Source organism: Coffea arabica, chromosome 7e (assembly GCF_036785885.1).
Source record: "Coffea arabica cultivar ET-39 chromosome 7e, Coffea Arabica ET-39 HiFi, whole genome shotgun sequence".
In the NCBI taxonomy this organism is placed as follows: domain Eukaryota; kingdom Viridiplantae; phylum Streptophyta; class Magnoliopsida; order Gentianales; family Rubiaceae; genus Coffea; species Coffea arabica.
In genome coordinates this window covers 13,857,333-13,883,705 of record NC_092323.1, presented here as the reverse complement: position 1 = coordinate 13,883,705, position 26,373 = coordinate 13,857,333, and the positions used below count along the sequence as shown (strand labels likewise).

General features: G+C 36.9%; 4 protein-coding genes across 6 annotated transcripts; 3 read left to right on the top strand and 1 right to left on the bottom strand.

Moving 5' to 3' along the window:
- Window positions 1–1,247: 1,247 nt before the first annotated feature.
- LOC140010986 (uncharacterized) lies at window positions 1,248–5,900 on the top strand. The gene is made up of 6 exons (XM_072058716.1): window positions 1,248–1,528; window positions 1,926–3,781; window positions 3,862–4,957; window positions 5,033–5,107; window positions 5,198–5,442; window positions 5,524–5,900. Exons 1-6 carry the CDS (start codon window positions 1,423–1,425, stop codon window positions 5,632–5,634), a joined length of 3,489 nt encoding a protein of 1,162 aa, XP_071914817.1. The 5' UTR covers window positions 1,248–1,422; the 3' UTR covers window positions 5,635–5,900.
- Window positions 5,901–7,266: 1,366 nt separating this feature from the next.
- LOC113702345 (bifunctional aspartate aminotransferase and glutamate/aspartate-prephenate aminotransferase-like) lies at window positions 7,267–12,943 on the top strand. Of its 2 annotated transcripts, none has more exons than XM_027223507.2 (10): window positions 7,267–7,628; window positions 8,948–9,185; window positions 9,298–9,391; window positions 9,473–9,576; window positions 10,275–10,523; window positions 10,606–10,719; window positions 10,863–10,946; window positions 11,501–11,671; window positions 11,783–11,896; window positions 12,568–12,943. In XM_027223507.2, exons 1-10 carry the CDS (start codon window positions 7,471–7,473, stop codon window positions 12,706–12,708), a joined length of 1,467 nt encoding a protein of 488 aa, XP_027079308.2. In that variant the 5' UTR covers window positions 7,267–7,470; the 3' UTR covers window positions 12,709–12,943. The 2 variants fall into 2 exon arrangements, with proteins under 2 accessions (XP_027079308.2, XP_071915798.1); XM_072059697.1 differs by having other exon boundaries at window positions 7,490–7,628; window positions 8,956–9,185.
- Window positions 12,944–14,713: 1,770 nt separating this feature from the next.
- Window positions 14,714–17,044, top strand: LOC113702431 (protein NEN4). Of its 2 annotated transcripts, none has more exons than XM_027223644.2 (6): window positions 14,714–15,593; window positions 15,802–15,848; window positions 15,953–16,016; window positions 16,114–16,191; window positions 16,272–16,439; window positions 16,526–17,044. In XM_027223644.2, exons 1-6 carry the CDS (start codon window positions 15,144–15,146, stop codon window positions 16,526–16,528), a joined length of 810 nt encoding a protein of 269 aa, XP_027079445.2. In that variant the 5' UTR covers window positions 14,714–15,143; the 3' UTR covers window positions 16,529–17,044. The 2 variants fall into 2 exon arrangements, with proteins under 2 accessions (XP_027079445.2, XP_027079444.2); XM_027223643.2 differs by having other exon boundaries at window positions 16,519–17,044.
- Window positions 17,045–17,238: 194 nt separating this feature from the next.
- LOC113700419 (low affinity sulfate transporter 3-like) lies at window positions 17,239–23,278 on the bottom strand. The gene is made up of 12 exons (XM_027220855.2): window positions 22,499–23,278; window positions 22,344–22,392; window positions 22,044–22,251; window positions 21,790–21,964; window positions 21,619–21,684; window positions 21,265–21,495; window positions 21,051–21,177; window positions 19,798–20,084; window positions 18,643–18,836; window positions 18,457–18,545; window positions 17,745–17,821; window positions 17,239–17,662 (listed from the first exon to the last, which is right to left on the bottom strand). The coding sequence occupies exons 1-12, from the start codon at window positions 22,922–22,924 to the stop codon at window positions 17,528–17,530; spliced, it is 2,064 nt and encodes a 687-aa protein (XP_027076656.1). The 5' UTR covers window positions 22,925–23,278; the 3' UTR covers window positions 17,239–17,527.
- Between the last annotated feature and the right edge of the window lie 3,095 nt (window positions 23,279–26,373).

Here is a 26,373-nt window from a genome sequence, read left to right as displayed (position 1 = left end):
ACGGATGTGCTAATCGAAGGTGACTCTGCAATGGTCATTCAATCTCTAGTAGATGAGTTTGAGGACTAATCTTCGGTTGGTGCATTGTTGGGTGATGTAAGGTCTCGGCCTGTCCTGAGGACTTGGAGCTGCCCTGGTCACGTAGATCTTGTAATAAAATAGCACAGTTGTTAGCAAAGCAGCCCAGTTCTGTAGGAAGTTCAATTTGGAATTCATCTCCTTTGTTTATTGAGTCTGCATTGGCAGCTGATTTGTCCTTTTTAAGTGGAAGTTATATGTTCTTTACCTTTAACAAAAAAAAAAAAAAATGGAAGTAGAAATTTGTGCTTTCTTTCTATACTGGAGACGTAGGTGTAGTAAAGAGTTGAACTGCTTTGACAGGGCTAGACTTTTATAAGACGGCCATCTAATGTTTGTCGTGGTTTTCTTTCTGCTCGGATGCGTAATAGTTTTGATATCAACTACCAACCAATGTACTGTGATATATAAAGGTGAAGAGTCGAAAAAAGTGGAAAATAATCAAAACAAATTACAGGCTAAATTCCTGTATCTCACAAAGAATTTCACAATTGCTTAAGATTGCTAATTTACTAGGAAATATTTCAGGAGAACAATTTGGTCATTTTTGGGAATTTAAGTTCTTAACAATGGTAAAACTTATCACTTTATGAAAAAGATAGTAATATAATTGGGCTGTTTTTAGCATACGTAAGATTTGCATGTAATGAACAGAATAATGATCTAGTTTTTCAGTGAATCAAAAGTAAGCAATTAAATCTACACATTTTTTCATCCAAAAACATCACCCAATTTTTCCAGCGAATCAAAAGTAAACAATTAAATCTACACATTTTTCATCCAAAAGCATTACTCTACGTGTCAATGACCAATATACCTAATCTCAATATTTGTAAGAGATACAAATTTAGATACAAAAAAACAGAGTATAGAATAATTATACTCATAAATTTTTTTACCAAAAAATAAGTAAGATAAATTAAGTATTTAAATAAATGTGCTAAATATTTATTGATAAATTTTAACAAAAAAAAAAAAGGAGAAGAGCATTTATATTAATTTTATTGGGCAAATCGCCAATTTAGTCCCTAAACATTTTCACTAACGCCAATTTGATCCCTAAAAATTTTTAACTACTAAATTAGTCCTCAAAGTAAAATACATACGCCAATTTAAGACCTCCGTCGCAGCGCCGCTCCAAAGTTGTCTCTTATTGAAGTAGACGGCAGTCCATTCAGGGGCATTTTGGGCACTTCATGCCAAGATGATTTTAATGCTTGGATACAAAATTGATTTGCGTCCAACACTGTCCAAAATTAGGAAAGCTTCGTGCGAGAGTGTGTGTGAAACCGATTTAGGGCATTTTGCTGCCAACTGAAATCTGCATCAGTGCAGCTGAATCTGATGATGAAAAGCGACTTCGACAAAGGCAAAACGGTAAAGAAGGAACAATTGGGACCACCTAAGAGTGCTGGAGCTAAATCCCCCGAAATGGTAGTGGGAAAGTCTGGTAAGTCGAAACTTATTGTGAATCTATTGTGATGAATATGGGATTGATGTCTGGGGTCAGGAATGTGGATTGATGTTGCTTTTTCGATTTTTCTTTAACTCGTGTGGTCCCTTTGTTGACAAAACTGCACTACATTGTTGCTTTCATAGTACTTTACTTTTCTTTAGCTCATGTGGTCCCTTTGTTAGCTCAGGTGGTACATTTCTTTACTTCGGCAGTTCACACTTTGTTGGAATGTTGCTTTTTTTTTTATTTTCTTTAACTTATGTGGTCCCTTTGTTGGCAAAAATACATTATATTGTTGCTTCTATGGTACTGGAAATAGGGACAAAATAAAGGTTGAGCACGTGAAAAATAATTAATAAAATTTTTTTTGTCTTTATGTGAAAAAAAAAAGAAACAGGACACAGATTGGATTATTTTACGCTGAAAATATTTCATGGTGGGGTATATTTTGGACCACCAGAAGAAAAGTATGTCGGAGGTAGTGTGGAATCTTTTGAGGGTGTTCTTACAAATGGATTGAATTTGAAAAGTCTCTCTGCATTCTGTATTTTGCTTAGATATGAAGGCAATGTAAAAATGTATTATAGAGTAGTTGGCAGAGAGAACAAATTTAAACTTTGCAAAATAGACAGTGAAGATGATGTTGCAGATATGGCTGCCATAGGGAGCCAAATTGGTGATGTTGAACTATATTTGGTACAAGAATTTCATATTAGGTTGTTGGAGAGTAAATTAGACAGGTATAATGTTGGTGCGGCTGAGTCTAGTGTGTCAAAAGAGGATTGTTGTTATGTTGACATAACCTTCGATGACTGCACTACCTTTGAAGATACTACAGTGCCAGTTGAAGTTATTGAGGAGGAAGGTGAGTGTATTGTTGATGATGATGAAGAATTAGAGTCTACTGATGCTGAAAGTTTTCATGATAGTGATTATGACTTTAGCAAAGATGAAGATGATGTGATTTTCCAGAAAGCTGTTGCTAGTACTGAAAAAGAGGTAAAAACTGATTTGAAAATAGGAGAAACACTTGCTGGTGGAGAGACTCAAGGTAGTAAAAATAATGCCACAAAACCAAGTGTTGATGCACTAGGAAAAACAGCAGCATGCAAACAAGAAAGTAACAAAAATGGGGCTGATCAGAAAAGAGGAGAAACACTTGCTGATGGAGAGACAAATGGTAGTCAAAATAATGCCACAAAACCAACTGTTGATGCACTAGGAAAAACAGCAGCATGCAAACAAGAAAGTTGCAAAAAAGGGGCTCCTAAGGATGACTGGAATCTATATGGTGGAGATCCCATTTTAGTGTGTGAAGAATCAGCCACAATGAACACTGAGGATCTAAATAGCAGCTGTGAGTCCTCGGATGATGACAGTTTAAGAATGAGGAAGCCAAGATATATCAGGTTTAGGCCTGAAATTGACATGGCAGAACCAAAATTCTATGTTGGGTTGTTATTCGATGATAAACAAATCTTCAAGAGAGCAGTTGATTACTATGGTGTGAAATGGGGAAAAATTTTTCAATGGAAAAAGAATGATACTAGAAGAATGAGGGCTAATTGCAAGGCTGCAAATTGCAGTTGGTTCATTTATGCTTCTAAAGAGCCTAACAGTGATGCATTTGTCATACGAACCATGGGACCATCTTGTCATTGTGGTAGGACATTTTATCACAAACGGGCCAATTCTGGTTTCTTAAGTAGACATTACATGGAATTCCTTAGGCTGAATAAGAAGGTGACAGTTGCACAATTCATGGAAAAAGTTCACCTTGAACTCAATGTCAACATCACTAAGCACCAGGCAAGCAAGACTTTCATGAAGGCCAAGTTGTTGATTCATGGTAGTTACAAAAATCAATACAGAAAGCTGTGGGACTATTGTGATGAACTGCTTATGTGTAATCCAGGGACAACAGTGCATATGGAGACCATACTTGACGAAAGCAGTGGTAAGGAGAGATTTTTAAGATTGTATATATGCTTTGAAGCATTGAAAAGAGGGTTCAAAGCTGGTTGTAGACGTGTGATTGGGGTGGATGGTTGTCACCTGAGGGGTCCACACCCCGGAATGTTGTTAACAGCAGTCGGTATTGATGCAAATGACTGCATTTACCCTGTTGCTTATGCCGTGGTGGAGGTCGAAAATAAAAATTCTTGGAAGTGGTTCATAGAATTCTTGAAGTATGATTTGTCAATTTCTGAACAGAATAGCTGGACTATCATCAGTGATAGGCAAAAGGTAATATTGTACTGCTTATGCTTGCTGGATTTTTTTTTGTGTCAATGAATCGTCTTTTGCTTATTGGTCTACACTTGCAGGGTTTAGGATCTGCTATTGAAGAAGTGGTTCCAGGAGTAGAGCATAGACATTGTGTACGGCACCTACACAACAACATGAAGAAGTTGCACCCTGGACAATCCATTAAGAATAGATTTTGGGCGTGTGCACGATCATCCTATATGAGGAGATTTGAATCTGAAATGGAAATTTTAAGAGAGTATGATGGCAATGCTCACAGGTGGCTGCTAGACAACACTAATCCAAAACACTGGTCAAGATCACACTTTAGAGAAGCAGCAAAGTGTGATATTCTATTGAATAACTTATGTGAGAGTTTCAACTCAGTCATCTTAGAGGCCAGAGAAAAGCCAATTCTTGGTATGCTTGAGAACATTAGAGTTTATCTCATGGAGAGATTAAGGACAAAAAGAGAATGGATGAAGAAACGGACTGATGACATTTGCCCAAAAATTCAGAACAAGTTGGAAAAGGCAAAAATTGAGTGTGCTGCCAATATTGCTCGACAGTCAGATGACAAAAGATTTGAAGTCCAACACATCTATGGGGGAACCTATGTGGTAGACCTAGACAAGTGTACATGTACTTGTAGAAAGTGGGAGCTCATAGGCTTGCCTTGTTGCCATGCAATTGCATGCATTTCACTTGCCGGAGGCAAACCAGAGGACTATGTGCACAAGTGTTATTCAAGGGAGGCGTATTTGGCTGCATATGAACCTGCTATTGCTCCAATAAGTGGTCCAAATGCGTGGAAATGCTCGACCAAGGAACCTGTACTGCCACCTAACAAAGTGAGACTTCCTGGAAGGCCTAAGAAAGCAAGGCGAAGGGAACCGGATGAACCTCGAAAATGCAGTAATGGAGTTACAAAGCTGTCAAAAGCAGGAGTATGTCCACTGAGTTGCTCAAACTGCCATGAAAAAGGACACACTAAAAGAAAATGCCCCCGACTTATACCACCGGAGCAGTTAACTACACATGGTAGCAGTAGAGGGCCATCTGTCAACAGTAATAGGTGCAGAAATTGTCAAGAGTTGGGTCACAATAGAAGAACGTGCCCAAAAATTCACAACAACAAGCAAAGATGTGCAAATGAGATAAATACTTCAATAGCTGGTTTGTTATTCCTACCAAACACCTACATTATTTTGAGTAATATTAAGTCTCTTTGCTAATGTTTTCTCTAAACAGAGGGGTTACGTCCTACTGTGGCTAATCAACATCATGCTTGGCAAGGCTTTCCTGCTGGAGAACAAGCTACTAGAGGTGCAGGACATAGTTACTCCATAATCAAATTACAACTCGCATGTTAATTGTATCTATATAGCCACTGATGATTATTATTTTCCCTTGTAGCTCCCTGTGCACGAACTGAAGATCAAGAACCAGCTGAAACAATAGAGTTGACATCTTCAGCTCCTAGTGAAATTCTTGAACAAAAGACAAAGACTGTAAAATGCAGAATTTGTAGAGCTCCAGGACATAACAGGAAAACATGTCCTACATATCAAGCACAATCTTGGAGAATACGGAAGGCATCTATGGATGCTTATGGCCCATATGTTGAGTCAGTTGGGAAAAAACGCAGAGTAAAACAGAGGGTTGGTTTATGAGATTGTTAATTGTTTCTACTTTGCATATTTTCTTTATAACAGCACACTTATACTTGCATGTTTATGCAGGCACACAGGCTCATAGATGAACTAGACGAGGAGAATGAACCCAGAACTGAAGACCATCTAGCTGGTTATGATAAAGACCAAGTATCTGCAGTAGGTCACATCCAAAGTTGATCAATATATTAGTTGAAGAATATAGGGACTGAAGGCAGTTTTTTGAGCCTACTTATGTATTTTGGCTGACAATATTTGGCTAAACCTTGTTTGTGAGCCTACTTATGGAACATGTATCCTAGTTCCCTAGTTAAGTCATATTAGTTGGAACATTTAGTTTGCTGGATTGTGCTATTATTTTGGTATCTAACGATCATGTCCAACTGATATGAACATTTCCCTTTTTTGTTAATGGTTGGAATGATACTCATTGGCAGGTTCTGAAATTTTTTATTGCTAAGCTTGTTATCTAAAAAAACCTTAGCGTACTGTGTATTTAGTTGCTAGTTAGGATTCTTAAAAATGAAAGCAAAACTCTGCAGAAATTTTTTTTTGGGTGAGTATGACATAGTTGATATCTAGTTGCGGTCATAGCTGGTTATTTTGCTGTTGTTTGGTTTCAAGGTTGGGATTTTTCATATTCAAAGCAAAACTCTATTGAAATTAAACATGAGAAATAAGTACCAAACCATGTTCAATAGTCATACATAGTTATCACTCAACATCCAGCACTATCTTAGCTACTAGTTGCCGCTATCCAGCACTATCCAGCACTATTACTCATACATAGTTGCCGCTTTCTAAGCTAGGTTCAACATCCAGCACTATCCGAGCTACTGCAACATTTTGAGTCCTTGCTCTACATGCCTCTTTTTTGGCATTATCACTCAACATTATCACTAATAAAATGCAGCAGCTAAACACAACCAACAGTAATAGCACGATCCTTTTATTCAAATTTTTTATTTCTTTCTTCATTTCCATGTTCTCCCCCTCTGCTTTTCTTAGCTCTCGTAGCAATTTCACCATCACGTTCTTGGTGTACTCCGGCATGGGAGGATCATGCCATAAAAAGAAATTGCAAGCATGGCCCCTCTGCAATGGGATCATATATTCTCAGATTAGTAATAAAAAAAACAATTAGCCAAAAAAAAGGAATGAACCTAAATAAATCCCATTCCAGTTGGGCACATACACCGTAATTTCTGCATCCGTAAAACCTTCTTGATGGATTTGCTGTCGTCCATGAACTAACTATTTTGCATACTTCTCGGCAATGGCACTCCACACGGGCATCTTCAGTGTAGTTTTCAAACTTTTCACCACTGAATCCTCCAACAGTTGAAGTGTGATATGTCCTGTTCCTTAGATCTCCATTGGTGGCTGAACTGGACGAACCCTCATCCATATTTCTCCTCCTATTGTGTGTTCGAAAAGAGGAATTTGAAGACATTTTAGAATGGGATCTGCTCAAGACCACACACACTCTCGCACGAAGCTTTCCTAATTTTGGACAGTGTTGGACGCAAATCAATTTTGTATCCAAGCATTAAAATCATCTTGGCATGAAGTGCCCAAAATGCCCCTGAATGGACTGCCGTCTACTTCAATAAGAGACAACTTTGGAGCGGCGTTGCGACGGAGGTCTTAAATTGGCGTATGTATTTTACTTTGAGGACTAATTTAGTAGTTAAAAATTTTTAGGGATCAAATTGGCGTTAGTGAAAATGTTTAGGGACTAAATTGACGATTTGCCCTAATTTTATTTGAATTGAAGTTCAACAACCCCCATATCACCGGTGATCCTATTCCCCTTGGCAGAAGTCTCCGAGCCCACCAAACCAAACCCCTCTTCCTTCCCACCAACCCCAAAACTCTCTCTTTTCTCCATCAGGCACACGCAGTCACACAGTAAAAGAAAAGTTTGGTGGCTTCTTTTTTGTTTTAAGCACAAAGAGTCCACTGAAAACTGCCAAGTTGGGAGCTGTAATATACAACCCACCAAACTCTCCCAAAATGCCTGCTGCTTCATCATATTCTCTTCAAACTTGTTCTTCATCAGCAAGAAGCATTGCCTCCAAAACTACCCAACCTCTTGCATTGACTGATCATCATCAGCGCTTCAGATCACTCTCCTTCTCTTCTCAACTTCACAGTCTCGATCTCTCAATCAAGTAAGCATCTTTTTCCTTGTTTTCTTATTCTTGGTTCAATTGGATTTGCTTAGTCTTTCTGGATTTCTTGCATGTTTGTGTTTAAAAGACTTATTTTTTGGGTTCCTTGTCATTGTTGTGGATAAAGGGTATCTGCTATTATTGCAATTTACAAGTGATTAACTTGTTCTGAACTGATATTCTTGGTTCAATTGGATTTGCGTAGTCTTTCTGGATTTCTTGCATGTTTGTGTTTAAAAGACTTTTTTTTTTTTGGTTCCTTGTCATTGTTGTGGATAAAGGGTATTTGCTATTATTGCAATTTACAAGGGATTAACTTGTTCTGAACTGATTAATCCAATTGGAGTAAGGAATGAGTTATACAAAATGTTGACTTTGGAGTGTTTTTTTTTTTTTTTGGGCTGCAATATATATTGATAAAATTGTCCATGGTATCTTGGTTTGGGGCGGAAGTTTGGAAATGATAGTATGTTTTCGCTAGTCTAATTCCTTATGGAAGGAAAAAATTGATTGATTACACATTTATGTTCAAGGTGGTTTGGGCATTTCAAGTAGAAAGAGATAGATGATAGAGTCAGGGTAGCAAGTAGCAAAACAGACACAGGAAGATTAACAATAATTTAGAAGCAAGAATTTCGGATATAGGGAGTGGCCCTCTAAGTAAAGGAGAAAATGTCCTTATTAGAGCAAAATGACTGAAGTGTTTTCAGTGTGCTAAAATATCAGCAGCAAGAGATAGGAATGTAACGCCTTTTGATTGCAGATTCTAGACAGCTTTGACTATCAGCATTAAGTAGGCCTTGAATATTTTCTAGCTGTTACTTCTAATAATCACCAAAACATGTTGGTTGAAGTTAAAACTCATCACAGGCCCTGGGGAACAATGGTGCACACTTGGTATGCTGATATGTAACATCTCAACATTTAGAATAAGACATTCTTTTGCGTTGTTATTTTCCTTCCTATGCCAATCGGGCATGTGACTGTATAAATTAAATCCAGAGCTCTTTTCATTTCAATCCCTGTTATCAAGTCACTGATCTGGAGGATATCTCTGTTGAATTCTTCTGATGCATGCTTCTGCTTATTGCTGGTATTCCAAGCTGGTCCGACTTTCATATTAAGAGAAATGATACTTTTAGCAAATTCCAAAATTAAATTGCGCACTCATACTTTGTCTTCAGTTTTGATTAATTTATCAAAATATTTGTGTTTATATACAATCCTTTTTTTTATATATTTCAAATGTATATTGTATAGTTTAATCCTTCTCCCTGTGTATATCTCTATAATTTGGTTTTCGATGCGTGTTTGGCTAGAATTGCAGATTCAAGAAGAGAGTTGGATTCTAATAGATTAAATGCTGTTGTGAGAGCTCAAAGTAGCTTAGGAACCATGGAGGTTGATATCTCTCTGAGTCCAAGGGTAAATTCAGTGAAGCCTTCAAAGACAGTTGCTATCACTGACCAAGCTACATCTCTTGTACAAGCTGGAGTGCCTGTTATTCGCTTAGCTGCTGGGGAACCTGATTTTGATACCCCAGCTGTAATAGCAGAGGTAATAGTTGGGCTGTTGAAAGATGGTTCTTTATTTTGACCAAATTGTTCTAGATTGTGGGATTGCCTGTAACTATATTTGTCTTCTGTTGATGCTCTGTATACAATTATAGGCTGGGATTAATGCAATACGTGAGGGATACACCAGGTACACTCCAAATGCTGGTACATCAGAACTTCGCTCAGCTATTTGTTGTAAGCTGAAAGGTACTAGAGTCTGAGTGTGTTGTATTTCCTTTGGTTTATCTTCTATTTTTCTTCGTATCGAAAAAGTTTGTTTGATGACAGAGGAGAATGGGTTATCCTACACACCCGATCAGATATTGGTTAGTAATGGGGCAAAGCAGAGTATTCTTCAGGCAGTGCTTGCTGTTTGCTCCCCTGGAGATGAGGTAAGTTTCCTTCAAAAGAGAGACTATAGAATTTTAACTATTCAAAGTTCAATAAATTTTTTGTTCATTGAAGTTAAGCCTGAAAAATTCTTTAGGGCTCTAAAACACTTTAGTGTATTGATTGATACTAGTGGCATGACTCAATTCGAGGTGTTCCTCATTTATGGCCCTCTAAATTGTTGCAATCCAACTAGAACAGTGCCATTTAAAGTGTGATCTCAAGTTGCTGTCTCCTGAAGAATCTACAGACAATCATATGCCTGTCTTTCATCTCTTCAGTACTTCAAACTGCAGTAGCAGTAATAGCATTCTCCTCATCATAATTTCTGTGGGAGAATGAGATCTGCAGTCCTAAGGGCTTGGATTTTCATGGGAAAAAATGTACTCGATGTGTCTGTTTATAGCTTGGATTTCTTCAGAAGTTCACATCCTGCAAAATGTCAACTGAATTAGACTTTAATCAATACCTTTCCAGTGCATGCCCCTAGTTACAGAAGTAAGATATCAGTGGGGAAGACAGAAAGGTGATCATGTTAATAGGTATTTAAAGGATTTAAATTTTGTGAGGAATGTAGAGAAAAGATAATTTGTGTAGGAATAAGTGGGTGATTGCATGATTTAAGTCTTAAATAATTAGCTAACAAATCTAAACGTATTTATTTTGAAGATCGGTTTACTTACTGCTGTGCACTTGCCAGGTTTTAATTCCAGCTCCCTTTTGGGTGAGTTACCCAGAAATGGCAAGGTTGGCCGATGCAACCCCAGTGATTCTTCCAACTCAGATATCTGATAACTTTCTGTTAGATCCCAAACTTCTGGAGTCCAAACTAACTGAGAAGTCAAGGCTGCTGATTCTTTGCTCCCCATCCAATCCAACCGGATCTGTTTATCCGCGTAAGTTGCTTGAGGAGATTGCTGGGATCGTAGCAAGGCATCCTAGGCTTCTAGTAGGTCCTTTTTCTCAAAATCAGTAGTAGAGTCAAACCTAGCTAGATTCCAAATGTAATATTTTCTCCTTTTTCGTTTTAGGTTCTATCTGATGAAATATATGAGCACATTATTTACTCTCCGGCAACCCATACAAGCTTTGCAGCTTTGCATGGCATGTGGGAGAGGACTTTAACTGTTAATGGATTTTCAAAGGTATGGTCTTTTGATTGGATGAATTTACTGGGTGCAGGAGATTATCTTTTTGTCGTTTCCATTACTTGATTGCATGCTTCTGTTTAGGTAATCATAAGAAACAGTTTTTGGAGCTATTCTTGACTTATTCTGGATCAGAACAGGCTTTTGCAATGACTGGCTGGAGACTTGGATACCTTGCTGGTCCCAAACACTTTGTTTCTGCATGTAACAAGATCCAAAGCCAGGTACAGTGTTTAAGCCAAGAACATGATATTTAATGCTCGTCTCCTGCCACCTTTTAACTCTTGTCTGGGACCTCTCAATTGACTACTCAGTCATATAACGTTGTTAGGCAACAACTAATTCTCATTTAGTCCTAACACAATAATCAGACATGCGTCTCCATCACATATCTTTTGAAAGTATCTCCTTTTCAGGAATCAAAACCTATTACAGTTGCATTAAATTAAACTACCTTAATGTCTGAGATGTTTATGTGCATTTAGACAATTGAAGGCTTCTAGACTAATAAGAATTGACTACATAACTATCTACACCATTTGGGTAAAAGTATCTTCTTTTGAATGGATATCCTGAAGAGATGGATGTTCAGTATCTATAACAGCGTCACCTAGATAAGATTTAATTGGTGATGTTACACGATTGATTATTAATGGTGAGATCAGATGTTGCAAATCATATTTTGTGAGTTGTGAAGTGTAAAAGTCAGTATTGTTATGCTTCTGTCCTTCCTGCTATAAATAACAAGTAGTTTGATTCGGGTGCTTTGTTCTTGCAGTTTACTTCAGGTGCAAGCAGCATATCTCAAAAAGCAGCTGTTGCTGCTTTAGAAATGGGCTATGCTGGTGGAGAAGCAGTTGCGACTATGGTCAAAGCCTTCCGTGAACGGCGAGATTTTCTGGTTAAAGGTTTTCGGGAATTGGATGGTGTCAAAATTTCTGAGCCTCAGGTAACATCCTGGGCTTATTTTTTCTGGATTGCTTAATTGTCTGGTACAGTTGCCCCCCCCCCCTCTCTCTCTCTCTCTCTCTCTCTCTCAAATTGTCCTTGTCATTTTCAGGGAGCTTTCTATCTCTTCCTTGACTTCAGCTCTTATTACGGAGCAGAGATTGATGGCTTTGGCAAAATCGATGGTTCAGAATCGTTGTGCCGTTATTTACTGGACAAAGCTCAAGTAAGACATCATGTTCTCCTTATGAATCTTTCAAACAAACATTTTTTTGACACAGCAGGTTAGGTATAGTGATAAACTGATGATATTGGAGTCTACCTCTTATAGGGGATTCGATTCTTGCCATAAAATGGAGTTAAATCATTGTAGTTTTTGGGGATGGCTTTTAGGGAAATGCCAAGAACTTATACATCATACATGTTTAAGAAACCATCTAGCAATAATTTTTATAAGTATATTCACAACGTTCCCTTCTTGTTACCCACATGCTTGGTGCAGTGGAGGGGAATGGCAAGAGAGAGTATACATGTATAAATCTATAATTTCATCTTATCTTTTCGCTGCTTATTCCTTATTTAAACTTTTTATGTCCAAATGAGGTTGATTGGCGATTTAACTTTTCTAGTTTCAGAAATTGTGGTTTAAAGTCGTTGAAGTTTCCCACCTTACCAAACAAGAGGAAGTGAAACATTTTCATACACTCTTACTTTGTTGCTCTCATCAGCCAACCGATCTTATTTTTCAAACAGCACCGAAAAATTGATGAATCAACTTGACAGATTTCGACAAAATTGCTAACTATTACTCTAAGCTGGAGTAACCCTTTTTATATGACACTGAACTACTGAAGGTAACCTCTGTACTTATTGCCATTAACGCCTTTTCATTCTCAGGTTGCTCTTGTTCCTGGAGATGCATTCGGAGACGACACCTGCATTCGCATCTCATATGCAGCATCTCTTTCCACTCTGCAGGCTGCATTTGAGAGGATCAAGAAAGCACTAGTAACTCGCAGGCCTCCTGTACCTGTTTAAATCTATATTGCCAATCATATATCCTGAAACACAATATCTGTGTGATCAGAATTTGTATGTTGCTGTAAGTAGACCTCTGTAAGAATAATTTTTCTGAACCTCTTGTAATTTTTCCACCCAGCTTTATTTGGTTTAGTGTAACAGAAACAATTTGTATTTGACTGGACCTTTTCATATCCTTTAAATGGTCTTTGTACGCTGCCTAAATTATGATAAATTAAAAGCTGATTCTTTCCCCCTTGCTTTTAGCTTTTGCAAGTCATGAAGTAGCTTTTTATTTTGTCTGTTTGATGAAAGATCTAACATGTGTATGGGGAACTGTATGTTTTATGTACCAAAACAATGTTTTTTTTTTTTAAAAATTTTCTTTTCTTGAGAGAAGATCTTAATTTGTAAGATATATAATTTCCAATTTATTAGTTTAGATGCAACAAAGATTATGGATATCAGGAACAGGTTACAAACAGTTGCCATTTTCAATCGTTTTGGGACAATGTATAAAAAAAAAAAAAAAAAAGCAGAAGTCTTAAATTTCGATTACTATTTAGCAGAGTGGTACACCATGTAGGAATTCGCATGCCATAATAAATCACATCTACAATTTTGCCAAAAAAGATAACGAGAAACAATTTTTAAAACTCCTCTGGATGGAGCAATGGTTCGTTTGTGCTCCTTAGTCTTGATTTTTGCCCAAGTGTTTCAATTTTTTTTTCTTTATTTGAGACAAATCTCAATTCATCTTGAATATTTGCTATTATGTGCATAGCATGTTTGAAAGGATTTTTTTTTAACGGATGTCTAGTGGTAACTCGTTAATATATTTAATTTACATCAAGCTCTCACATTTATTTTCCTCCTTGAATGTAAATACATTTTTCAAACTAATAGCATTCTTGTCGAGTGCAGGTTTTGGGTTCAAGACGTCTCGCTTACAGAAATAATAAAAATAAAAACAAAAATATTCTTCTCGAAAAACATACTATCTTAACAAGTGTTCATTCTAATTGGCAATTGTGACCGGTATATTAATCTTGTAAAGGAAGTCAAATTAAAAAAAGTGAATAAATACAATAGAAGACGATAAACATGAGTCCATTTAAAATTTTAAATAGCTTAGTCATTTATAGAAAACATCATTTATATAGGGTGTTAATTTAAACTTGAATTTTGTATGTACTTATAACTACAGACCATTTATAGCGGTTAAATTTCTCAGGAATCTAGTCCTAATTGATATAAATTTATGAATTTTTCTCATAAGTGTCCCTTAAATACACCTAAGTCACACCCTCCTCACTATGTTAATACACCCAGAGATATTGCAGTTTAATTAATTAAAGCTTGAAAAAAAAAATTAATTAAGTTTGCTGCTGGAATGTAGCAGTTTTATTTAACCTCTCTCTTTCTTTTTCTTGTGTGAGCTTGGAAAAAAAAGACTGCACCCTTAATTTCTTCACGACATGAAATCGTTAAATGTTTCGAAAGTTTTTAATTTAATCGACTTATAAAATCTGTAATCCGCTTCTAAGTACAAATATTGATCCGGGTTATTCAAAAAATATTTTTTTTTGTCAAAATAGTACTATTGGGATTATTCAATCCCCTTTGCAACTTTGTTACTTTTACACGTGTTGAACGATTATTTTTAGGAAATTTTTTGATAATTATAATTTTATTTTATTAATTTCCTAAACAATGTATATGCAGGATAAAAGTAAGTTGGATAATAATGTGTTTAAAGTTTATAAGAAAACAAAACAAGTTTCCTAGAACATATAATCAATTAACAAAAGTTAAAAAAAAAAAAAATAGTTTGCTTTTGAATTTAATTTGGATTAAAGAAAATTTAAGGATGACCACTTTAGTTTTGACAGGTCAGAATGAATTAACGTGTCCGGTTTTGCCATGTCTGCATGCGTGTCCCACATCGGTGGTATTGGTATTTGCTCTACACAAACGTAAGACATCAGCCACTGACTTTCTTGCAAGACTTTGCTTTCTTTGGAATGTACCTGCGTACAATTTTTCATTTTCTCAACAGGATTTCCAATCCCTGAATCCTCTTCCAGCCGAAGGCAAATGTCTGTACAGCCATGCAATTGCTTCCCAGTTCTTGATTTCTGTTTGTAACTGGATTTACATAACAGTACCTAAGCCTCGTTGCTTTACCTAGGATTGGGGGGACTAGGAGTCCAGGACTTGATCATCATCAAGAAGCTAAGGACGCCTTTGTCCAAAATCCAAACTTAACAATTTACTTGAACTACAAGACAATCTACCTAGCTTAATTTGTCAGGAATATTCTTCTTCATTCCCATGCTTTTGCATGGTTGCCTCAAGTATATATAACATAGAAGGATGATCTCATGTCATTTCTATTGAATTCGATAAGTTGCAAACAGGAAGAATAAGGAGTTAGTTATAGGCAGCTAGAAATGGCAATTTCCAAGTTTAGTGGCGAAAGAGTATCAGAGATTGTTTTCTTTGATTTAGAAACGAATGTTCCTAACAAGGCAGGACAGAGGTTTCGGGTATTGGAGTTTGGTGCTATTGTTGTTTGTCCAAGGAAACTGATTGAGCTCGAGAGCTATTGCACCCTCATTAGGCCAGGGGACTTGTCTGCTGTTGCAGAAAGGTCTGGCCGATCTGATGGGATAACCCGCGAAGCTGTTGTAAATGCACCTTCATTTGAAGAAGTTGCAGATAAGATATTCAGCATTCTTGATGGCAGGATTTGGGCAGGACATAATATTCAGAGGTTTGATTGTGTTCGCATAAAAGAGGCTTTTGCTGAGATTGGCAGGCCTGCTCCTGTCCCTGTTGGGATTATAGATTCATTGAGAGTATTGACAGAGAAGTTTGGCAGAAGAGCTGGGAATATGAAGGTACTTTTCACATTTCAAAGCAATAGTCCTTGCTATTCATCAAATCCTTACAACATGTTCTGCTGATGTATGCTTCATTGCATGTCATATTTTTCATTCCTTGATCACAATAAGGAGATTGCCATGCTTGATGATATTAACCATTTTAGTTATAACATCTTTGACTTTGATGACAACCCTGGAAATCCGGTTTATGTTTTTCCTTCAGATGGCAACATTGGCAACTTATTTTGGCCTTGGACAGCAAAAGCACAGGTAAGTGCATACTTTCTGCAACCAGAACCACAAGACAATATATGATTTATCTGGAAATGAACTCATAGCGCAAAGTTCAACATTTTGTATGTTTCAAATTCCAGAAGCCTAGATGATGTTCGGATGAATTTGGAAGTCCTTAAGCATTGTGCAACAGTCCTGTTCCTGGTATACATCATTAACTTCTCGATTGTTCTCTTGCCTGATAATCAGAAGAATCATATAAGTGATTACTTACTGCCTAAAAATTATCCAACTTTCCCAGGAATCAACCCTCCCAAATGTTCTGCAAGGAAAATGGAACAACAATTCCAGTATGACAACACGAAGCAGGAGTCTCCTGGTATACGCATTACATACACCAACTTTTATTCCATCCACTTTGTCCTTGATTATCGAGGTTCTTATGTAGTTACACTTCAGGAGTCGAGTTTTCCAAATGCAATGGATGACAAACGGTATAATTCTTTCACAATGACATTAAGAAGCAATAGAGGAAATTTTCCATATGGAGAAAGCAGCAGGAAATCTCCACCACCATCTGTAGGATGTCATAGAGTAGTTCCATATACAACAGGAAGTCTTGGAAAGGTTAGACTGAAGTTTTTATCCTATAAATCTTGCCTTAGTTATCCTTCATGCAATATCGCTGATTGAAAGCTCTACCTAGATGACAGTAAGAGTGGGGAATCTGTTGTGCAAAGCGCAAAGCAAGCCTCTCAGTGTTCTCCTAAGGCACTCTCATTCCCTGCTGCGATGAGATGATGGAGCTGGTTCACGTCATTTGCATATGTTTGCATCTCCCGATGTCAAAGTACTATCTCTGTCTGTCTGTCAAAGGCCAACGAGATCAGAGACGGAGGACAATCCTTCTGCAGTGTTCCTCATGCCAATTGATTCACATGGCCACGAAATATTAATTCTCCAAAGAATCAAATGGAAGCTCAGATACAATAAGCAGATTCTCTACCACAGAACAAAGGCTGCACGACAGAAATTTGATTCTTACATTCTTTGATTCTTTTATTAACTGATTTGCTGATTAGTGATTTTACTCATTTACCAACTGTATATACACGTTACAATAAGTTGGTTATCTGGTTTTCAGATTTGGGAAGCTACTTGTCATCAAACTGTACAAAGTTGTGTATACATCTTAAATCTAGAATGATAAGTTCATATGGTATTCTTTTGCATTATCATCTTCTCACCTGTCGATTTTAGAGCACTGATGTACCCGAAAACATGAAAAATGTGCAAGTAAATACATTAGTAAACAACATTCTAGCGCATCAAGCTTTAGCACACTTCTCAATTTGAATTGGTATAATGAGCAATGTAAATGATCATCTGTTTCATGAGTAGACAGAAAGAGAACCAGAAGAAAACATCATCAAAAAGTCGTACAATGGAATTGGCAGATCTAATTAGCTACTCATAGAAGACAGACCTCGGCAGGCAATTTTTGCAGCACACCAAGCATGATATATTACAACTACATGAATTTCACAGCTTTCATGCTTAAGTTTCTTACAGAATATCACCACCATCACAAGCCATAGCATTCTTCTTCCCTTGTCCTAGTTGGTAAGGAAAGAAGCAAGTATTTACATTTATTATACATCCCATTATATTTATACGATATTTTTGGGACAGACAACACAACTCCAACTTGTTTATTAGGCCATTTTAGCAGTAATACACACATCAATTGCTTCTCCAACAGTTAAAAAGACCCTCCTTCCAATGCTGTTCACAAAGTTGGCCAGCCTTAGCTTGTGAATGACTTGCCACCTTGGATTGGTCACAGCAAACTGCAAACAATTTATGAGACAAAGAAAAAATGAGAATCTGGTCTTATTGTCCCCTGGAAATTAGACAAAAGATATCGATTACTTCTATCCCCTCTGATGCTAGGCTGTTATGCAATTCCTTCAGAGAAGCAAGCCCCGTAGTGTCAATGTTCATCAAATCTATCACCAGTAGGAGTTAAAAGGAAAAGAAAAAAAAATCAGCAATCTTCTTGAAGAAAAGGGCTGAATTGTTATGAATCTAGAAGGCAAGCCAGAAAACTTAAATGCAATTGAAATATTTAAATCTCTCTTGTATCGAAATGTTGAGATACGCCAACTTTTCCTACAGATTTTATTAGATTGCATTTGACATCAGAATAATTTAGTTAGTAGAAGAATAAGTCTTGTTAGGATATTTGTTAACCAAAAATAATCATATTGATTTGTTAACAAATATTTTAGGTATCATTTGTTAGGTAGAAGATCATGTTATCAAGTAGTTTTTTGTTGAGATTTTTTAAAGAATTGTTAGCTGAAATTGTGTGTGTTTGTTTCTTTGTAAACATTATAAATAGTGAGTTGATGAATGAATAATATAAGCTCATTTTCCACCGTCATACAAGTTTCTTATAAGCCATTTTTGCAACACTAAGGTGTTGTTACCAAGTTTATACCCCAAAAAATCAACACGAAAGCAAGCCTTGTTGAGTTTATCAAATGCTATAGATTCCTCAGCTATTCCTCCACATCTAGCTTGCTATTTATCTGAAATCCATTGGCATAAACAAAGATTCTTCTGTTGTAAAAGAACTTACTTGACATGTCAAATACTATTAATTGGGTCTTTCCTTTGGCATTGCCTTTATCACCCACCTCCTGCTTTCCAGTTGCCAGTTGCAGTATCCTTTGCCAAATTCAGAGAGAAAAAAAATGGATGACTTTACCCTTGAACATATATGGCAATGAATATGTGCTGATGTTCACTTGAGTTTATGCAGTACCGTTCTTTGATGCAATTAGAGTTTGCAAAGCAGAGCAAGGCACACTTGAGTCTGGTAACAAGAATTCCAGGGATCTCAACAGCCATCGGATATTGATTTACATCCACAAATATATCAGTTCCAGGAATCCTCCCGAGAGTTTCTGTCCCTGGCTGGATGGAACTCAGTATTACTGTTACAAATGACACCCCTACCTGAATAACAAACTTAGATAATTAGAACATCATCATTTCATAATCTACACATCAACTGATTAACTTAAAGAATTAGCTGCAGTATAGGATCAAGTAAGTATTCTTAAGTCACTTTTCCCTGCTTGCCTCCTGTTCGAGTGCTCATGGATGAGTTCTGGGAAAATTCCTTTTCAACCATCAGTATTAACAGCAGATTCAAGTGGGCATATAGTCATTTTAAATTTAGCGTGACTTTGACACATAACAAGCTACTGAAAGCAACTTAAAGCCGGTCATAAATTTGTAGAAGTATTAGAGCATTAATTCTATAGTATAAATGCCATAAATGTAGTAAAAAATTTGTAGTGTCTGCATGCCTTTAGGAGTCTCACACTGATTGAAGTATTATGGAAGCCCTCTTAGAAAAATGGTGTTTAGCTACACTATATCTGCAGGCAGATTTTTGTTCTTTGAAATGATGGATGAATTTTTCTTTTCCTCTGCATCTTTCTGTCGACACATTGTACAAAATTTCAGTTCAAAATTATGGTATAGCAACAATATTATTCCTAAAAACCAGCATTTTTCTTGGTAAAAAACATTAGACAGTTTTCTGTTCAAGAAAAGATTTGGTGAACATCATTTATGATAATAATGCAACTCAGGTTTCGTAGCATTATCAGGGACCATATAGAGTTTAAAAGTCAAAGATAACAAGTTTGGGTGGAGGATTCAACGAACACAAGCTTCAACTGTGTTATTGAAAGTAGGCACAAAGTTAGGGATGAAAGGTAAATGTAAAACTCATGTGAAAATCCAGGATCACAGGAGTTGAAATTCCAAAATTTTCCTTTGAGAAGTTGATTTTTACCCTTGGCATCCAACGCCCCAACAAGCAGACAACACATACCAGGTGTAACACAATGAATAGCTAAAGCTCAGATCAAAATTTTGTAAGTAACAAGGATTTCAAAAGTGTTACCGCAACTAGTAGGCCGATCTCGACAGATGCAAACAACACTCCAAGAAATGCTCCAATGCAAGCAAGGAAGTCTAGCTTATCAACTTTCCATATGTTGTAAGCCTCATTTAGGTCAATCAGTCCTGGCAAAGCTGAAAGAATAATTGAAGCAAGGATTGCAATCGGAGTGTAGAACAAGAGTCGTGTGAACAATTCCAGTGATATGATAACTGTCACAGCCATTACAATGTTTGACACCACAGTTTCACAGCCAGCACTAAAGTTAACAGCAGTCCTTGAGAATGAACCTGCATGGAGGTTTTAGGAAACTGAATATTGGGCAACATGTCTTGAAGAAACTCATACAGGTGGTTGTTTGCAAGAGACAAGCAAACTACCAGGAAAGTATTGGATAAAAATATCTGGTCTAGATGTGTAAAGACAATCCTTGAAGTTGAGTTCGTAAGACAATATGTCAGGTTAAACCCAAAAAAAAGGGCAAATTATATTTTATCCCCCTATGGTTTAGTATTTTTTTTTTGTACATAACCCCTCTATGGTTTCAAAATTTATACATAACCGTCTCATGATTTGGATTAAAATCTCAAAATGGTGGAAATAATCATTCGTAACAGAACCTTTGAAAATATCGAAATTACCCTTGTTTAAAAATTAAAATGTCTGAAGTGACCAAAATATATAAACATTATATATATGACGCACTAACCTCGTATAGTTTTATATTTTACCATATAACCTCCTTATAGTTTAATACTTTACCATATAATTCCCTTATAATTTTTAAAATAAACACATAACACCCCTGTGGTAAATAAATGATTTTCAACTTTACGTAGGAGTATTTTTCACATTTTAGATGACTCGGTTATGGATTATAAATTTCATTACTTTGACATTTTAATTTAAACTATGAGGGAGTTATGTATAGTTTTTAAAACTATAAGAGAGTTATGTACAAAAACACTAAATCACAGGAAGTAAAGTGTAATTTACCCAAAAAATTAAAAAGGCCTACAATTTGACTAAATTTGGATTATGGTTTAAATTTCTCACTTTTAAAAATATACCTGGTCTTGCAAAAGGCAACTATTCATTCCGTGTTTCCACCTTTTTACGATTAAATTAGAGAAAAAAAAAAACTTAGACAATTTTTTTACCTCACTTGGAAGGTAGTTGGTTTTGTGACTTTTAGATTGGTACATGCAAAAACAAGGGAAAGGTGTAGGACTATTAACCAAGAAGGGAAAGGTCACCTGTTGCAACATAGCAAGAAGTTAGTGATCCCGCAACATTCATGACTCCCATTGCCACCATTTCTTTGTTTCCATCAAGGTGGTATCCTCTCACTGATGCAAACGATCGTCCAACGGCAATGGCTTCCTGAAGTTTGACATTGTACATCATTGTAAAACTATAGAACGTAAGAATAAGCTATTCAATACTCAGAGTTGTTATCAAGAAGTGCACCGCAAGTGCAACAACTGCGACAATAAGCCCAATTTTGGCAGCTTCAGCAGTATGTGGTCCGTTCAACTGTAACTGGTGAACAGAAATAGGGTTCAACCCAGATTTGATATGCTTCACTATCTTGACTCCATGCTTATCAGCTCTTGTTAGGAAGACAATGAGTGTTGATAAAACGACAGATGTGAGAGGTGCAATGGTTGATAACCAGAAAAGCTTCTGCTTTTTTCGACCCTGAATTTACAGCACAAGTGGAATTTTGGGGATTATGTTCATATGCACAATAATTGATATAGAAAGATAAATAGAGGTGTACTTTAACTAGAATAGAACTACTGTTTGCAATATGTTACTTGCCAGAAATCTGGTTGTTAGGATGAAGCTGAGAAATGAACAACCAAGTATGAAGTTCAGAGGATTCCACTGCCAGAAAATATGCAGCAGTTAAGTAGCTTCCTCGTATATATTATAAGCCAAGGAATATCTTCTACGAATCAGGATAAGAAAGCATAGGAAGAAAAAAGTTACAGAATCATGGACTGATCTCCAAACAGCTGCAAGGACAGAGATAATATCAGTTTTGTTTGTAAATTTAGTAGTTCCAAGCAGTCCCTTCAGTTGCTGAAGGCCAATCATGATAGCTGCACCAGCCATGAACCCAACTATGGCAGCATGGGATAGAAGATCAACCAGAAATCCCAACCTATAATATGAATCCACATCCTAAGTGTAAGTTCGTGATGTCTTCAAGGATGTTTCCAACTCACAAGAATTTGATTTACCTGAATGCTCCAAAGGCAGCTTGAAAGATACCAGCAAAAAGGGTTACAGTGATCACCAGCCCCGTATACGCAACAGGATTTGCTACAGGATCTTCTATCTTCTGAATCATGGCTGACAAAAGCAGTGAAACTACAGCAACAGGTCCAATTGCAATCTCTCTTGAAGTTCCCAGTATAGCATACAAAAATGGTGGAACAACACTAGTGTCTGAAGTTAAACAGAAATTGTTGTAGTTTAGTGCTCCAAAATTAAATTACAACTCTGGAAGATCAATAGAGTATATGAGAATGCAAACTTACAGAGACCATACTGAGGATCAAGCTTGGCTAGAGTTGCATATCCAATGCTCTAAATGAAGTTTAAGGACAAACATAAGAGTAAGTACAGTAACCAATATTGTCCCTAATGTTGGCAATGATACAAAGCATTAATGGCATCCTTAACTTATACTCACTTGAGGAATGCAGAGGCTTGCAAGAGTCAAACCAGCCAATAAATCCTTCCTGAACATTTTGATGTTGTAGGCTTTGCCCCAAGAAAGGATAGGAAATAGATTTCCCAAAGATTTGGACACTTGATGCTCCCTGAGATGTTGAAATTTGTTCTTGAGAGGAAAGATAGTTTCGGTAATGCCATTCTGCAGCTTACACCATAGACCTGGTGGTTCTGGTGCATTCAGCACCCACTGAAACCTCTCAGGCAGCTTATCATCAGCCACCATTATAGAGGTTTCTTGGGCAGAAGGAACTGTAGTTGTTTGAAGAGTTTGGGGGAACTGAGAGAGATCCTCTGCAGCTCTTGCCACTGCTTCAGCAGCAATATTTTCATGTGCTTCTGAGAACTGGAAGTTCCCTCTCTCGTTCAAGGAAGTTGACGGCATGATAGTTGTTTGAAGTGTTTGGGAGAGCTCAAAGGGCTGTTTCCTCCATGAACCCCACAATCAGAAAGTATAGTAGAGCCTCAACAGTGCATGCAAAACTGAATAAGCTGAAACAATGACTATGAACTAGTTGAAGACATTTTTTTTCAACAAGTAGATCTTGTGATAAAGATTATGAGAAGACGAACTTTATTGGACCCACTGGTGCATATTATTGCATACAAAGCTCCCTTCTACCAATCCCCTCACCGAACGTTGCTTAAAAACTTTAGTTCTTTAGGGTATTCACTGTTGCAGAAGACAATTTTCAAATTTCAGCAGAAAAATTTGTTCTCGTCTACTCAACATTTTCTAAAGCATATACACTACCACCTACAATCATTGCCAAAACTTGGACCGGCAAGGCACTGTACCATTTTAACTGCCTGTATTGTGTGGATTCTCCAGGTTACACAAGTGGAATACATCTTTCTGCGGAAGTGATTAATTAAACACCCTGAAAGTGACATTCCTTTAATGACACAGTAGCAAGGCATGAACAACTTAATAAAGTTTATCTACCAGTTCATATATGCATATTGTATTCTCCACTAAGTACCTCAGCAACAGTTTGCAGAATTTCTATTGGAGCTTTGTTCATCTTACTAAATTATTAGCGTACCATTTTTTTGGTTATGTGTAGTGTGCTTAAAAGGAGCACTATTAATTCATTTTCAAGCATTCAATTTGTGGATAATTGATTTGACAGAAATAAAAAATGAAAGTACTTCATCTGAATTCCCATCAGTTCTTCAGGAAAATTCTGTCAGGTCAACTGCTAGAAGCATATGGAAATGATTGCAACCAGAATTCTCGTTTCCTTGATGTTCGGCTCATAATGTCCACAGCCAATGGCGGGCATTTGTGTCGGGTTGAAAATGATAGGAAATACCAAAGAATAAAGATATCCCACCTTTCCCTGAGTGATGAATAGTTTGGCCTGTCACTCATGTTTTGTTGATCTAGCCATCTTTCAGTCCCCATACATTCTCAACCAGTTAACTTGCCCATATTTTTAGTCTCAATTCGATCCCTAAACACTCCTTTTGAAGAGTGAATTTTCAACCGTTTATGGTTGAGCACGATCTGATCTTAATAAAGAATTGAGTGCAAAGTTCCATCTAAACAAAAAGTCTTGCTGTCAATCTGTAAAGCAACTACTGCTCTAGTTAGTCGCAGCATAAAGACAGAATGATGCAGCGGAGATGTTCAAGTAAATTTTCATTTGCTACTACAACCCACCCCCACCCCCCCGGCCCATAAAAAGTTACAATGCCACTCAAAAATCTCGATATTGTTATTGACTTTCTCTAGCTCCCTGTGTCAAAATGTGGGACTTTGTGCTATTGCTGCCTATTAATTATTTTCACTACTTCCCAGCATCATCATTAGGGAATTTGTGCTCTTGCTACCATGCTTGGAGATGGTAGTCGTTCATCAGGTTCCTTCTCAAAAATGGAACCTAATCTTCATCAACCGTCACTCCTGCGGTAGGCCATTTTCCTATACAGAAAGTTGATAGGGCAAAATTTAAAATTTTGTGTTTCTAGCACAATGATCGTCCCATCTATCGAGTTATTATGAATCATTACAGTAACATCAAAGCCTTGATTAGGGTAATAAGTTACTCCCCTAGATCAAGGGGTAGCTTAGAATTGTTACCATTGCCATAAACATTGGAGATGTCGCCAAATTCAGGTTTTGCTACTAATCTTGAATCTAAAATTGATTAGAGAACTTAGACCTCATTAACATTAAAAAGTTGGAAATCCTATGATTCCATTAGTTAAAGAAAAGTTTATAGGATATTGTCCGAATGTAGATTCTGCAGTGCCTAGCAAGTGGATGAGACCAAGGAGAGCCATTGAATTAGCGTAATCGTAATATCCATTAGTGGAAGCATCTTACCAAGCTATCCAGATGCAAATTCAAAACCCTGGTTCAAATACAGCTAATGATTTATTCTTATCCTATTTTATTTGGTCACCTTTTCAACTTCGTTTCCCCTTAATCTTTCAAACAGGACAGAAAAAGAAGACATATTTCCTTGCGCTTTATAATGATTAATGATTAGAACTTAGAAGTAACCAATCTTATCCACCTAGCCAAGCCCGTTCTGCCCGTCTCTGTTTGGCAGAAATTATTGTTGTAAGCATATTCCCCAAATACAAAAAAAATTAAAGGCACCATATCTGCATGGATTTCCCTTCTTGTTTTTTCAGAAAAAAAAAATTCACGTTTGTACCAAAAGAAGGAAATAGAAATATTCATTTCACGAGAGTAATTGATGTTGAGTCTGCTTATTTTCTTGCTAACAGCCTCCAGAAGCTCTTCAAGATGTTTATCCACTGGCCCTTCAAGGTTTACTTTCGCTGTTTTTCTGATAGACTTTTTAACTCCGGGATTCTCCATCAAACTTATTTGCAATTTTTCCTCAAAGAAAACTTATTCTGTCTTTGACATTGCAAATTTTTAGCCCTACAACACATTGTTAGCAAACAATTTTTTGACAGCAAATGCAAGGCTTTCCTCCTGTTTTCTCCTTTTCAAGTGTTTGATCAACAAGCATTATGCTCTCAAATTCACAAAAGCCTTGCCAAATTGGAGTTGGCCAACCCAAAAAACGGGGAAAAAAAGAAGTTCATGGATAGATTTTGTTCGCAACGGATCTTCTGTCCCACACTATGTGCTACTCTTTGTCCCACTTTTTATTATATTGCTATTTCTCTAACATAAATATCACGTTTTTGTTTTCTTTAACAAAATCCAAAGTTGGAGTGATCGAACACTACTTCTTGGTTCGTGATGAAATCCCATCAACAGCTAACATCGTATCATAAAATGACATTCTTCTTAATCTACCAGGGATTCTCGAACTGTTACTGATAACGTGTGCAAAGTGCAGGATTTATACAAATCATTCGGTTCCAATCTGCACTATGGATCATTCAGCAGTTATCTTCCTTAAACCACTTTTTGGTGGTGGATGGTTATCAATTGAACATGTATATCTCGACCAGTCAATTAATACACTGTTTTGATCAACTTGGCAATTGGCATAAATCATAATCCCACGTTGAACTCGGGAAGAAAATCAATATGGATAACGAATCGACCTAAAATAAAAAGGCCAAGAGTTATCCTTTGATCCACTTGGATATTATCAACAATGGAAACGTGTTCAAAACACATAATCTCGAGTCTGCTACATGTATATAGGCGAAATCAACCAATTCTTGATGATCAATCCCACCAAAAAAATCTTTAAAAAAAAAAAAAAAAAAACTCTCTAGCAAGTCAAACGGAGAGAGAGGAAGAAGGTTTTGAATCCCAACAAAAGATCTCAAAACAAAAAGGCAAAAACACGGAGAAGACTGGATAATTTTTATATGCCATAAAGCTTTCAAGCA

Coding starts and splice junctions, on each gene's coding strand:
- LOC140010986 (XM_072058716.1), top strand. CDS start 1,423: ATGATGAAAAGCGACTTCGACAAAGGCAAAACGGTAAAGAAGGAACAA. Junction 5,108..5,197: donor TGGAGAACAAGCTACTAGAG/GTGCAGGACATA, acceptor TTTCCCTTGTAG/CTCCCTGTGCACGAACTGAA. Junction 5,443..5,523: donor AACGCAGAGTAAAACAGAGG/GTTGGTTTATGA, acceptor ATGTTTATGCAG/GCACACAGGCTCATAGATGA.
- LOC113702431 (XM_027223643.2), top strand. CDS start 15,144: ATGGCAATTTCCAAGTTTAGTGGCGAAAGAGTATCAGAGATTGTTTTC. Junction 15,594..15,801: donor GAAGAGCTGGGAATATGAAG/GTACTTTTCACA, acceptor TTTTTCCTTCAG/ATGGCAACATTGGCAACTTA. Junction 16,017..16,113: donor GTGCAACAGTCCTGTTCCTG/GTATACATCATT, acceptor CAACTTTCCCAG/GAATCAACCCTCCCAAATGT.
- LOC113702345 (XM_027223507.2), top strand. CDS start 7,471: ATGCCTGCTGCTTCATCATATTCTCTTCAAACTTGTTCTTCATCAGCA. Junction 9,186..9,297: donor CCCCAGCTGTAATAGCAGAG/GTAATAGTTGGG, acceptor ATACAATTATAG/GCTGGGATTAATGCAATACG. Junction 9,577..10,274: donor TTTGCTCCCCTGGAGATGAG/GTAAGTTTCCTT, acceptor TGCACTTGCCAG/GTTTTAATTCCAGCTCCCTT.
- LOC113700419 (XM_027220855.2), bottom strand. CDS start 22,924: ATGCCGTCAACTTCCTTGAACGAGAGAGGGAACTTCCAGTTCTCAGAA. Junction 22,393..22,498: donor CAAGCCTCTGCATTCCTCAA/GTGAGTATAAGT, acceptor AACTTCATTTAG/AGCATTGGATATGCAACTCT. Junction 22,252..22,343: donor TGATCCTCAGTATGGTCTCT/GTAAGTTTGCAT, acceptor GTTTAACTTCAG/ACACTAGTGTTGTTCCACCA.